This window comes from Tachyglossus aculeatus, chromosome X1 (genome assembly GCF_015852505.1).
Source record: "Tachyglossus aculeatus isolate mTacAcu1 chromosome X1, mTacAcu1.pri, whole genome shotgun sequence".
Classification (NCBI taxonomy): domain Eukaryota; kingdom Metazoa; phylum Chordata; class Mammalia; order Monotremata; family Tachyglossidae; genus Tachyglossus; species Tachyglossus aculeatus.
Window position 1 is genome coordinate 79,599,119 of NC_052101.1, and position 14,637 is coordinate 79,613,755.

The window sequence follows — 14,637 nt, forward strand, 5'->3', positions numbered from 1 at the left end:
AACAGGCACATTGTATCCCTTGGATCGGGTCTCCTTTCCTTTTGTCCTCAATCCCACAGTCAAGGGATTTACTCCTGCCCTAGCTAGAGCCAACTGGGGTGGGGTTGCCTGTACAGTCTCTAGCCCTCTGGGCCTCTAACTGTCCTATGCTTTTGACACAGGACTTGGAAGAAGGTTTCCCACTCTAAATTTGGCAGCCAGAGCTGCCAGCTTTTGGCCTGTGGGATTGAATGCCATCAGAAAATGCTGGATGTCATCAGTGATTATTTGTTCTTCCCATCAGAGATAGGCATTGAAGCCATGTATAGTACTGTTTAGGACTTGTTTTTTTCCACCTCAAGTCTTGGTTTCTGCCATGTTTATTGTAGACACCCAATCAGTAGCAACGCTTCTGCCACAGAGCAGGTTCAGGGAATCCTAGCATGGGAGTGGGGCCTACAGGCAAGGAATCTAGGGTTGGTGACAGCCATCTTTTACCTCTGGGACACATGGCATCAATAATCAATATCTCCTTTAAATGGTAGAGAATCTATTTGTAGTTCTGAAGGCATAGGGAATATGGCCTTCCCTCATGGCATCGATAATCAATGTCCTGTCCTTACTTAGCTTTCCACTGGATGGCTCCCCCTTATTGCTAGCCCTCAGATTGCAGTGAAGACAGGCATAGGTGTCCCTTCAATACTGAGCTAGTTCATAAGTCTGCATGATTGCCTTGAGGTGATCTCATGGAGAAAATGTCAGAAGGTGATCCTTTTGTCAGTACCACCATCAGGTGGGTCTCAAAGCAGTTGCCTCCTTTAAATGGTAGAGAATCTATTTGTAGTTCTGAAGACATGGGGAATATGGCCTTCCCTTGAAGTGATTCAGTACATCAGTGTCAATGTTTCAGCACATCACTGTCCTGAAGACCCTCTAGTTTCATTCAGTAGTCTGGAGCAATATCCTAATTCAGACAGATAATCAAACATGGAGTTCTGCCTAAACAAACAGGGTGTTCATCTCAGATTACTGGATGTGAAATTTCTACCAGTCTGAAACTGGGCAGGAGACAACAGATTGGCTTTTCCCCATTTGTCAGAAAATAAGTTGCTGTCAGACAAACTGAGTTGAGGAGCCCAGAATCCCCACAGATGGCCCCTAATCCTTAAGTTGCTCAAAGATTTTTCAGTCACTGGAGCACCCCCTGGACCTCAACCCTTTTGCCTATCCACAGAACCACAGATTTGCCACATTCTACTCCAGGACAACATGTAGAGGTGCAGCAGTGTATAAAGGTCACCCAACTAACCAGTTCTCCTATTAAATCCATACATAGCTATGGCCATAAATTTCTCACCTGGAAGGTCTTATTCCTGGTGGTCGTCACTTATGCTTGATGCATGGGAGAATTAGAAGTGTTAGTAACTGACACTTCATCTACTTTACCAGGATTTCCAAGGAGAAAGTAATATTGCCACCCCACCCAGGCTTCCTTCCTCACTCAGTCAGTTTTCACCTCAATCAGGAGATCAACTTGCCCATCTCAAATCCTCAGTCCCCAGGGGAGGCTACCCTATGGATGTCAGGAGGATGGTCCTTTACAGTATGAATCATTCTAAGGCATTCAGGGTTGATAAGCAGCTTTTTGCCTCTGACGATCTGTTTTCAATGGGGTGGCCCATTTTGAAGAGAACGCTGACAAAATGACTTGCCACTGCATTTGTTACAGTGGGGTAGGGCATGTCCTCCCCCCACCCCTCATGTGGTCAATCCCGGCCCTCTCCATCAGAGTTGGGCAGCCACATGTGGCCCATACAACTTATATTTGACAACCACTATTGTTTAGGAGTCAGTATCCCGGTGGATGGCTTCTTTTAGTAGATTCGTCCTGCAACACTTGTTCCAGGAACCTTGATCCCATCACCTCCTGGGGACTAGCTGTGGAATTTATTAGCGTGATCATCTGGTGTGTCCCTCACCCACCTTTGGAGAAGCAAGGGTTACTAACTCTAACCGGAATTCTCCAAAGATGTGTGGACATGTCCCAGATGGCCACACCCACCCTCCTCTCTCTCGAGGGTGGTGGCGTTTTCTTTCTGTCATCATGCTGCCTTTGGTAGGGCTCTGCCTCTGTCAGGAAAATGGAGGTGGGAGGGGCCCCGCCTACCTAGGACTTGGGAGGGGCAGATCTTGACCTCTTTTTGGTCAGGCTGCTTGCTCTCCAGGGAGGTAGCCCCTCAAGCTTTACGAGGATGAGTCCAAGGGTACCCAGGAGCGGCTACCAGAGTGATCATCTGATGTGTCCACACACCTTAGGAGAACTCGGGTTACGGTAAGTAACCCTTGCTTCTCTGTCAATAAAATGGGGATAGCAACACCGGTCCCTCCCTATCTCACAGGACTTTTCTGAGGATGAATTGAAGAATATATATGAAAATACTTTGAGCTCTTTAGAAAATAGAGCATGAGAGAAATTCAAGATGGTATCCTTATTACAGTGTTGAGAATGCTAGTTCAGTCAGAGTGATCTCTACCTGGTTGGAAGTTGCAGTGCTGGCATAAAGGTCCATTTGCTCCCCCCCCCCCCCCCCAAATCTGGACTTCATCACTCACTCACACACACACACACACACACACACACACACACACACAAAATGCAAGTGGTCACTGTCAGAGCCACGGAGTTTCTAGCACAGTGAAGACAGTGACAACCACAGATTCTCAAGATACAATTATTCATTCAATCGTATTTATTGAGTGCTTACTGTGTGCAGAGCACTGTACTAAGCATTTGGGAAGTACAGGTTGGCAACATATAGAGACATGTGGTTCTGTGCGTCTGAAGCTAAGGCTTGGTATTTTTCCAAATAAGCCATTTTGGGTGGGGGCTGTTTGCACTGAGGTGCATGTGATTTTAGTTTAAATCTGTCAGTACATCTAGAATTCCTGAAGAGTGAGGTGGCAGGTTGTTCACCATTATTTCACTTGTTCATCTTGAGAGTGCATAAATTGAATACATATCACAGAAATGCATATCAAAATGCACAAAAACAAAGCTCTCAATTATTTCAAGAAATCAAAATCTGAATTTCCTTTCTAGGTGGGATATGTTGGAAAGATTTTAGTTGGATGCCATCTTTCCTTTTAAAATTATTGAAATTATCAATTTTACTTAGAACATCTGTCTAAATTTTCAGGGTGATTTTTCAGTAAAAAGTAGATTAAAAGGCTTGGATACCAGTTGAAACCATAACCAGTGCCATGAATGAAATCAGTGTTCTGTGTCAAGATCCATCTGGAATGAAATACTTTTACGCTTGCTTAGAAAAAGCAAAGTCCTTCTAAGGTCAAGATGAGGCATATTTCTAGGTGCTATAAAAACAGTACCTTTTTTTCCAAGAAAGGCAAAATATTAGCCATCTTAGGAATCTACCCTGTTGCATGGGGATTCTTTGAAGTTAATCATGTTCTCTCTATTTTACTAAAGGAAAACTGCAGTTGCTTTGTTCCTGTCATATAATTCTTAAGACATTACTCTGATGCTTCCTCCACAGCCCAGTCTCTGGACTTAAATGGGCCCAGGACTTGGCCTGTATAGGCCAGGCAATGAAAAGGTGGGTCAAATTTAGCCCAGCCAAAAGAAAAGAGGCTTTTTTTTCCCAGTTGATTCCCTGTGGGGCCCAAGTCCCTCCCTCTTGGGAGAGGAGAATGAAGACTTCCAGAAGTCATCAAGATTGACTTTTCTGGCCAAGGCAGCATTTTTCTAAAACATCTGGATAAACTGATGTTTATTATATTCTTTCTTTAAGCTTCACAGGTCAGGAGATTCCACAACTCCCCTTCCCCTAACCATTGGTCATTCAAGGTATGAATCCTAGTCATCACTGTGCATGGAATGATTAAAATGTGAATGGGACAAAGTGGCCTCTGAGATTTCCCCCCCCCCCCCCCCCCCCCCCCATACAGAGTAAGACTTTGAGTTAGTATGAAGGTCGGGAGACAGATCTTGTCTGAGGAGAAACTGTAGAGAGAAATGTAAGAGCTCCTTCTTATCAGAATATCAAGTGGCAAAAAGCCTTGGTCCAAGGAATTGGGGGTTTGAACAAAAAAGAAAGGAAAGCACATACAATGTTTTTAAAAACCAAGAATGGGGAATTACAGTTGAAACTTACTCTGGGGATTGAAGTTTTCTGGAAGAGTCAGAATGAAGGAGGGTTTATATAGAAATAGAATCAAGAGTAGATCCAAAGTGATGAAGAGGGCAATGGTAAATTGAAAAAGAAGGCAAGTCAATCAATCAGTAGTATTTACTGAACAGTTACTCTGTGCAAAGCACTGTACTTTAGTGCTTGGGAGAGTACAATGGAGTTAGTAGATATGATCCCTGCCCTCAAGAAGCTTACCATCTACTGGAGGAAAAATAAGGGAATGCTATTTGTTCTTTAAATATTTTTTTAATGTAACTTTATTTGTATGACCTGTTTTAATGGAAAATATTAGTAATAGCAAATAAAGAAAAACTACTTCCAACACAAGGGTTTCATGATACAGCATTCTATCCAGGAGTGCTCTCCTGGTTATCTTCTCATTTCCTTGAGGCCATCAGTTTCCTTCTCGAACTATGAAGTAAGAGGGGACATTAGTGCCCTTCAATAACAAATGTAATTATTTTTCATTTGCATTGTTAATCGCTAATTTTTTTCAATTAGAATGAATTTAGTCTTTCACTGCTTAAAGGGGAGGCATTATTTTTCTTGTCTGTTTGAAGTAAATACTGATTTCTTCAGTCTAGTTACTTGAAACTCAACTCCTTCACTCCCCTGTCCCTCTAGCCCTCTGTAGATCTCTTGCCACCAATTACCAGCCCTGGATCATCTCCCTAGTAAGTTTTCAGACATCTGGCTGATCTACTCCATTACAAACTCACCCTCACCTTCATAACTGCCCAGCAATGATACTTCTCCATATTAACTCCCATGCCCATTGCCTATACCAGCTGTTTCAAACTTTTAACTCCCTCCTCAACCCCCCTGCCTCCCCCACCTCTTGTCCCTAACAACTTGCCACTTATTTCATCAGTAAAATTGAAACCATCACATGCAGTCTCCCTAAAATCTCCCCATACACCCTGCCTGTCCCATCATCCTCCTGCCCCCACTTTAACTCCCCCATCCATTCCAGGAATATCACAAGAAATCTTGTGCCTCCTTTTGAAATCTACTTCTTCACCTGCACTTATGACCCCATACCTTTGTACCTTATTAAAAAACACTTGCACTGTCCCTTCTTTCCTTTTTGACCACCTTGTCAGCTGTGTGACTTTGGGCAAGTCACTTAACTTCTCTGTGCCTGTTACCTCATCTGTAAAATGGGGACTAAGACTATGAGCCCCACATGGGACAACCTGATAACCTTGCATCTACCCCAGTGCTTAGAATGGTGCTTGGCACATAGCGCTTAACAAATACCATTATTATTATCATTATCTCCAACCACTCTCTCCAATGACTCCTTCCCTAGTGCTTTCAAACATGCTCATGTATCCCCCTATCCTAAAGGAAAAAAAAAAAACCCTCTCTTGACCCCATGGCTCCCTCCAGTTATCATCACCCCATTTCCCTCTTACCGTTCTTTGCCATACTCCTTGATCAAGTTATCTACACCAGCTGCCTCTGCTTCCTTTCCTTCAATTCTCTCCTTGACCCCCTGTAATCTGGCTTCCACCCCTTCCACTACACCGAAACTGCCCTCCCTAAGGTCACTAATGACCTCCTTCAGGCCAAATTGAATGTGTCTACTCCATCCTAATCCTCTTGACTTCTCAGCTGCCTTTAATACTGTGGACCACCCACTTCAACTGCAAACACTAACCGTGGCTTCACTGACACTGTCCTCTCCTGGTTCTTTTCCTTACCTCTCTGGTTGCTCATTCTCATTGTCTTTTGCTGGCGTCTTCTTTTCCTCATCCCCCACTAACTGTGGCAGTCTTTCAGGGTTCAGTTTGGGTCCCCTTCTATGCTTTATCTATACCCATTCGTTTTGATAACTCATTCTCTCCCAAGGTTTCAACTACCATCTCTATGTGGATGATTCCTAAATCTCCCTCTCCAGCCCTGACCTGTCTCCTTCTCTGCAGTCTCACATTTTCTTCTGCTGTCAGGACATTTCTACTTGCATGTCTTGCCACTACCTCAAAATTAAGATGTCTAAACAGAACTCTTTATCTTCCCTCCCCAAGATTTTCCGATTACCATAGACAGTACAACCATTCTTGTCTCACAAGCCTATAACCATGATAGCATTCCTGACTCTGACTTATCTCTCTCATTCAAACCGCATATTCAAACTGTCACCAAATCCTGCTGATTCTACCTTAACATCATTAAAATCTGCCCCTCTTCTCCACCCAACTGCTACAGCACTGATCCAAGAATTTGTCCTATCCCACCTTGACTGTAAGCTCATTTTGGGCAGGGAATGTGTCTGTTATATTGTTGTTTTGTACTCTCCCATGCTCTTAATACATGTTCTGCACACAATACATGCTCAGTAAATACGATTGAATGACTACTGACTGCATCAGCCTCCTTGCTGACCTCCCCTCTTCAGGACATTTTGCACTCTGCTGCATGGATCATTTTTCTAAAAAATGTTCAATCCATGTCGCCACACTCCTCAAGAGCCTCCAGTGGTTGCCCATCTATTTCCACATCAAACAGAAAGAGCTCAATCAGCTCTTCCCTTCTTAACTTACCTCACTTGATCTCCTACCGCAACCCAACCTTCACTCTAACATCAACTTTCTCATTGTGTCATACCTTATCTATCTTCTAGACTGTAAGCTTGTTGTGGGCAGGGAATGTCTCTGTTTTATTGTTGTACTCTCCCAAGCACTTTTTTTTGATAGCATTTATTAAGTGCTTACTATGTGCAAAGCACTGTTCTAAGCACTGGAGAGGTTACAAGGTGATCAGGTTGTCCCACAGGGGGCTCACAGTCTTAATCCCCATTTTACAGATGAGGTAACTGAGGCACAGAGAAGTTGTGACTTGCCCAAAGTCACACAGCTAGCAATTGGCAGAGCTGGGATTTGAACCCATGACCTCTGACTCCAAAGCCCGTGCTCTTTCCACTGAGCCACGCTACTTCTCAGTGCACTTAGTACAGTGCTCTGCATTGCAGTAAGCTCTCAATAAATAGGATTGAATAAATGAATTAATCTATCACACCTCCTACATTATCTATGCACTTGGGTCTCTTCCCCTTAGGCAGTTTGATATTCACCCCTCCCCCAGCTCCACAACACTTATGTACATATTCATCTGTAATTTATTTTAGTGTCAGTCTCTCCCTGTAGTCTGTAATCTCTGTGTAGGCAAGCATCATATATACCTAGTCTGTTGCATTGTACTCTCTCAAGCACTTAGTACAGTGCTCTGCACACAGTAAGGGCTCAGTGAATGCCATTGATTGAGGCATACAGTATTTATACGGTATCAATATCTGACATGAGAAAGCTATCATTAACTTTTATTGGATTTGCAGTTCCACAGGAGCCTTGAAAGAATAAAACTCTGTGGCCCCGGCAGTGTCTCCTGCTCTGTACCCATATGAGTTGTGCTATGTTGTTTCTGTACTTGCCATTGCAACAACTGCTCAGTCTCTCTCCATTCACAGGTGGAAAAAAAAGTCACAGGTTTTCACACCGACTGTATGTGTATATGTTTGTGAATTCAAGTAATGTTGGCCTTCTGGTATTACAAGTGGATTGGAATTTTTTAAATGAATCCATAGCCTCTCCTCATGCTCGCTCTGCACCCCGGGGCAAGCTGAGAACACAGGAAACTTTCTAGAAGCCTACTGGATTGCTCGGATCACCGGCCAAATTGTGGGGACCTGTGATATGTGATGTTGGTAAAATGGAAGACTTTTTGTTGTGGTGGTGGTATTTTTTTTAACTAGCTCCCCTGTCCTTTTGAATCCCTATTTTGCAGATGAGGGAACTGAAGCACAGAAAAGTTGAAGTGATCTGCCCAAGGTCAAACAGCAGACAAGTGGTGGAGTTGGAAGTAGAACCCAGTTTCTCTGGATCCCAGGCCCATGTTCTTTCCTCTAAGCCATGCTGCTTCTCTACCTCTCTTTCTTAATTTGAAAAGCAGTTGAATCAGGGGTGTACCTGACCCAAGGGGAGAGTCACTGCCTGGACAGCGGTTGCTTATGCTGCCTGCCCCCTCTTTTTCCTCCCAACACGATTCTTTAAATTAACTCAATACCAGCAGGATAATGGAGCAGCAGCCGCCCACTTGGCCTCATATGTTAGCTATATGCACATCATTAATAAAATAAATAGAATAATAAATATGTACAAATATGCACAAGTGCTGTGGGGAGGGAGGGGGGTGACTCACTTTTATTTGAGTCCAATATGGGTGAGATTTTCTGGCTTTTTGGGGTGTTTTTTTTTTTTAACTCCAAATATTAAAAAAGCAACACCTTTCTAGATTGTAAGCTTGTTATGAGAAGAACCACGGTGGCTCAGTGGAAAGAGCCCGGGCTTTGGAGTCAGAGGTCATAGGTTCTAATCCCGGCCCTGCCACTTGACAGCTAGGTGACTTTGGGCAAATCACTTAAATTCTCTGTGCCTCAATTCCCTCATCTGTAAAATGGGGATGAAGACTGTGAGCCCCCCGTGGGACAACCTGATCACCTTGTAACCCCCCCAGCGCTTAGAACAGTGCTTTCTTCTAGACTGTGAGCCCGTTGTTGGGTAGGGACCGTCTCTATATGTTGCCAACTTGTACTTCCCAAGCGCTTAGTACAGTGCTCTGCACACAGTAAGCACTCAATCAATATGATTGAATGAATGAATGAATATGTTGTGTGCAGATGGATGTGAGGTGGTGTCCTTGTTCTATGTGCTGGAGAGTAGGGTGGGAGGAAAGGGAGGAGGTAAAAAGAACACATTCTCTTCCCTTCTCCACACCCCACCCTCCAATCAACCTAAGTATTCCATCTGAAACTTAAATTAAATTAAATTAAACTTAAATTAACCATCCCCCTCTACCCAGCAACTGTTTATGAGTTAATTAAGCATCTGGGCATATGCCTGATGAAAGTACAGGGCTTGAAATTTGGTGACATAAATTTTGGAACCTAAGAAAGGTAGCCTTTTCAACTTTTGAGTTAAGCTACACCCTAGCACCTCGTATACAGACCTGGAGATACTTTTGAAAGCAAACTTGTCTGCTTTTATGAGATACCTAATAGGTTTCACCATTTGACAGTCTGCTATACTAGGAATAAGCTGGTAGACTTAAATGAATGGGTACAAACATCCTGGAGTGCCTTTGTGAGGATGAGCCCACTGTTGGGTAGGGACTATCTCTATATGTTGCCAATTTGTACTTCCCAAGCGCTTAGTACAGTGCTCTGCACATAGTAAGCGCTCAATAAATACGATTGATGATGATGATGATCATGATGTTAACAGCTGTAAATATTTTGCTGGTGTATAAGTTCTCTTGTGATCAGATTCCCGTCTTTGTTGCCTAGCATAAGCGTGATTCTCTTAGCCAAAGTAACCACTGGAGCAGAACAAAGATCCTGCATCTCCAGCAGTTGTTTTTTGTCGTCTTCCTTGCTGTCAGCAATCCAAATGATAAATGATGCCACATTTTCAGATATACAAAATTGAAATCCAGTGGAGTAAATAATAATAATGATTATGATATTTGTTAAGCACTTACTATGTGCCAGGCACTGTGCTAAGCACTGTGGTGGATACAGGCAAATCGGGTTGGACACAGTCCCCATCCCACATGGGGCTCACAGTCTCAATCCCCATTTTACAGATGTGAGGTAACTGAGGCTCAGAGAAGTGAAGTGATTTGCTCAAGCAGAGACGTGGCAGAGCCGGGATTGAATGGGATTAGATTAGATGGCCCAATTTGTGGATATTCAACATTTAAAGCTTTTTGAAACTCTCATATTCTCACAATAGCAGCACCATCCTTCCAGTCCCAGAAGCTCACAGCCTTTGTGTTTGCAACTCCTCGTTAATTTTCAGCGCTCAAATTCAAAGGCTAAATCCTACCGTTCCTTCTTCATCATTGCCTGAGTCCAAGCTCATGTTCTATTACATTTAGATTACTGTATCAGCTGCCTCAGACATTCAGCCTTTCCCCCATTTAGTCCATACTTCATGCTGCTGCCCAGATCATCTTCCTGAATTGTTGCTCAGCATGCACTCCTCAACTCCTTCTTTAAATCCTCTGGTAGCATCCCCTCTCTTTCTACCTCGAATAAACACTTCTTAAAATTGGCTATAAGGTTCTCCACAAACTTTCCCATTTAAAATGTTGACTTTCTTCAACTGCTGCTCCCCAGTTCACACTTCACTCCTCACAAGCTCACCTTCTAACTGTACCCCTCTCTTGCCTCTCCTGCCTTCAATCCCTTGCTCCCACGTTCCTCTAGACTGCAGCTCCCTCACCACAGAAATCCACCAGACCTCAGCCCTCCCCGTCTTCAAAGTCCTTGTGAATATCCCCCCTTCCTCCAGGAAGCCTTCTCTGATTAGTTCCCGACACCCCAAGTTATATCACCCCAACAGCCACTCCTAGTGCTTATGTATTTATGCTCATGACAACTGTACTTTCAATTTTGCATTCGGTTTTTTTAGTCTAATAATTCTTCCTGGTATATTTTCTCTACTATCACTCTGATCCTTGTTGACCCTACTGCTTCTGTTATTTATAAGTCATTTTGTCGCTCTGTCTCCCTCATTAGAGCATACTCATGATGTGCATTTAGCTTTAATTCTATTTGTTCTCTTGACACATGTCCACCTGTTTTGTCTTGTTGTCAGTCTCCCCCTTCTAGACTGTGAGCCTGTTGTTGGGTAGGGACCATCTCTATATGTTGCCAACTTGTACTTCCCAAGCGCTTAGTACGATTGAATGAGTGACTACTCCCTGTGTGGACAGGGAGTGTATGGGATTTACTTCAGTTGTACTTTCCCATGCACCTTGTGTGTTACACTCAATAGGTGCTCAGTGAATATCATTACTACTAGTATACTAGTATACCTGTACTGGGTGCTTCAGTAGTTATTGCTTACTGAGATTAGTCTCCCTCCCCCCCAAAAAAATGATAGTAGTGGGGCAAGAGGGGAATGTCTGATGTTTGAAAAATCCTAATAGTTTTTTGGTGCCTACTCCATGAGGCAATGGCCCCCTCAAGCATGTGAGCTGAACTCCCCGCCTTGCTCATCTCAGTTCACTGACAAGCCATATGCAAGTTTCCAGTCAGGGATGAAAAGGCTCAAAATGGTGGATTTCTGGCCTATTACTTCTTGGAAGCCTGTCCCCCCCAACCCCAAACGTTGGTACCTCTCTTGAGCCCTGAAAGTAAGAATAGCTACCTATGCTGCTTGTACTATATTAATCTCCAATTCAGCACCTGCATTACTGCCCCTAAAATGTTTTCTGATCTGCAGAATTCCCATTTTTAAACTGGGATGTGTTGGTGCTATCGTCTTGTCCCCCTCACCTGTTAATATCCTCTCTGGTTTAATTTCTCCTTTTGCCTCTCAGAAATGCAGGTGTGCTAATTTACTGTCACCCAGAGCGTGTGTAATGCAGTGGATCTCGAGGGCACTGAAACCCGGAACTAAAGGGAGCTAGGGTGGGGAGGGAGACTAGGGGATCTGAGAGCATAGGAGGAGATAAGAATTGAAGGAGAGCAGGCACTAGAATCACTGTACGGTAGCATTGAGGACCAGAGAACATGTTTGCCCCCTCCATATTCAAGCACTCCTCAGGCCTCGTGGCTGCAGAGGCCATCTTAACTCCCTAAGGAGTTGGATCTCAGCCGCACTGAAACTCAGAGAGGAACAGCTGCTAGATGAGCAGGGTCGGGACAGCCTATTAACACCCCTTCCTTAGTCTACCAGCAACCACTCCTCAATGCTAATAGGGTTTCAAGTTCCTCAGGATGCCTCCTCCCTCTAGACTTGTTCTTGTCTTGAAATAACTGAGCACCAAGCACTTCCCTTTTCCCCTCTGAGCCAGTGTGGAGAATAAAATCAAATTCTAACCAGAATGCCAGCAGTCCTCGCTGCTGCTGTGGCAAGGAGTGGGCTATCGGGGGAGAGATGAGGGCCAGTCAGTCACTGCAGATGACACCGGTCGCGCAGCCCAAGGCCGATGACACAGAGTCTGCAGGCCAGGGCCTCAGGATGGAATAAAATGAAAGAGGGGAGCTGTGTTTGCTGATGACCAAAGAGGTAGCCAGGATTGGGACCTGGCCATGTGGCACAGCTCCTTCCCATTCCAGTGCCATCCCCACCACCTCGGAATGTCCAACCCAGTACTTTTTCTTATACCAGATCTGGGTTCTGACCAGGGCTGGTATACTTCCACCTCTACAAGCCCAAATTTTGAGCCTTGTTGCATCCACATTTGAATTGGGGTGGAAAGTCAGGGGCCCTGGATTGGAATATTGGCTAGAATTGTACACCTCCACATGATTAAGAGCACTGATAACTTATGAGCCACATATCAGCATGGCTCAGTGGAAGGAACCCGGGCTTGGGAGTCAGAGGTCATGGGTTCTAATCCCAGATCCACCACTTGTCAGCTGTGTGACTTTGAGCAAGTCACTTCACTTCTCTGGGCCTCAGTTACCTCATTTGTAAAATGGGGATTGAGACTGTGAACCCCACGACAACCTGATGACCCTGTACCTCCTCCAGCACTTAGAACAGTGTTTGACACATAGTAAGCGCTTAACAAATATCAATATTATTATTATATGGATTTGTAAAGCTTCTCCTCTTCCAGGACTGAAGGTGCTTTGAATAAATGGGAAACTAAAGCTTTTAATATGTGGAATAGATGGCATTATAATCTGTCATACTGCCAACTTTATTTTAGTTGTCAACTGATTTTTCTGTGTACATTCTGTCCTGAGTACATTTAGAAACAATTTTATACATTTGAAATGTGAATACATAAACATTTTGCCTCTGCTCTATTTAGTGCCTCAAAACCTCGAAAATTATGTGCAAATGCCACTCTGACCATGTCACTACCAAAGTACCGTATTTCTATGCCCTGAGATTAAATACTGCACCTTTAGAAGGCCACTAGAGTATTCTTTGAAACAGGCAATTTCCCAACTGTCACCATTGTGGTTCGCAAGAGTGAAGAATGCATTCCAAAATACCCAATTTACTCCCAGAAAGAAGAATGGAGAGGAATAACCTCTTATAGGGAAACTGAAGAAGTTGATTTTTTTAAATGTTGGCTACAGACTTGAGCACTTATTTATAAATTTGTTGAAAACCATTGCTAGAAGTGTAACTAGTGAAAAGGCCTTTGTTGCAATAGAATATCAGGAAGCCGAAAATTCTGGAATTGTTGACTTTCTCAAATGCAAGAACTGGAATTGTTTGTTTGGACTGAGCTCAGTTATTCTGTTTTTTGTATTTCTCTGGCAGATCAATCAGAATGTTGAGATCCAGAGGGCCCGCCTGCGAGATGATATCAAGGAATATAAATTTCGCGAAGCTCGTTTGCTGCAAGACTACACTGAACTTGAGGAGGAGAACATCTGTCTCCAGAAACAAGTTTCAGTCCTGAAGCAGAATCAAGCAAGTATCCAAATTAAAGCTTGAGCACTAGGGTTTTATATAGTAGCTAGACTACAGCTTGAATTTCAAGGACTTTGATTGATAACAAAATAACAAAATGAGAAAAGCTGTTGTAGCTAACAAGGGTTTGGCATTCAAAGGGATATCCACAAGTCCTGCTGTAGCCGTACTTCTTTGGGACACAGAACAGTGATGCATTCCCTTAGTAATTGGGAATGGGGGTCTGGGGGAAGTCCAGAAAAAAAGACAAAACATAAATGTAGAGGGATAAAGAAATAAACCTAATTACTCTTCTGGGTGCAACGAAAAACCAAGGTTGAGGCATTGGAACTCTTTGGGTAATTTACATAAATGGCAGAGTGGGTGGCAGGGTGAATATGAAAAGAGACATCAAGTAAATGGGTAAGCCAAAGCCCAGGACAAAGCAAAGAGCATCTGATGGCAGTAATTTTGCACACAGTAAGCACTCAATAGATACGATTGTATGAATGAATATAGTGAACTGTGTGTTCCTTCGATACTATTGCCTAGCATTGAGAGACTATCTATAGACTTAGGTGGTTTAGCTGCACTCCTATTCCTTCTTTTTTAATTCTCTGTGGACATTCTGACATTAAGTATTGCTCTCTTTGCCTCCATTCAAAAATGCATCGTGTATATGCTTCCATTGAGCAATACCATAGTGTTTAAATTCTAGGCAATCCAGGTTGTCAGGGTGGATGATGCATTTTAAAATCATTTTTATTAACAGGGTAAGAAGTTCACGTAAATATCTGGTTTTTACAGTCTATCCTGGTGCTCATTTAGGCTTGCTCACCTTTTTTTTTTTTTACTCATTCATGGTGTATTTAACCTCCCATCCCCCCAAGTGCATTTGGTCTTTCAAAAAATACTCATCAAGCGTCCGTATTTTGGCTTTTGTTGAAGGCTATATATATGCTGTAAGGATTCAGCTTATTTCTGCTCAGGGACCTGCTACTTTCACTACCTGTGAGCCAATAATG

General features: G+C 43.4%; 1 protein-coding gene across 3 annotated transcripts in view; it reads left to right on the plus strand.

Moving 5' to 3' along the window:
• BICD2 (BICD cargo adaptor 2) overlaps positions 1-14,637 on the plus strand; it is a 154,012-nt gene that overhangs the window by 113,410 nt on the left and 25,965 nt on the right. For all 3 annotated transcript variants that reach the window (XM_038772113.1, XM_038772112.1, XM_038772111.1), the window contains one exon: positions 13,481-13,633. In XM_038772113.1, coding sequence (XP_038628041.1) covers positions 13,481-13,633 — 153 coding nt within the window. The remainder of the gene's footprint in view (positions 1-13,480; positions 13,634-14,637) is intronic.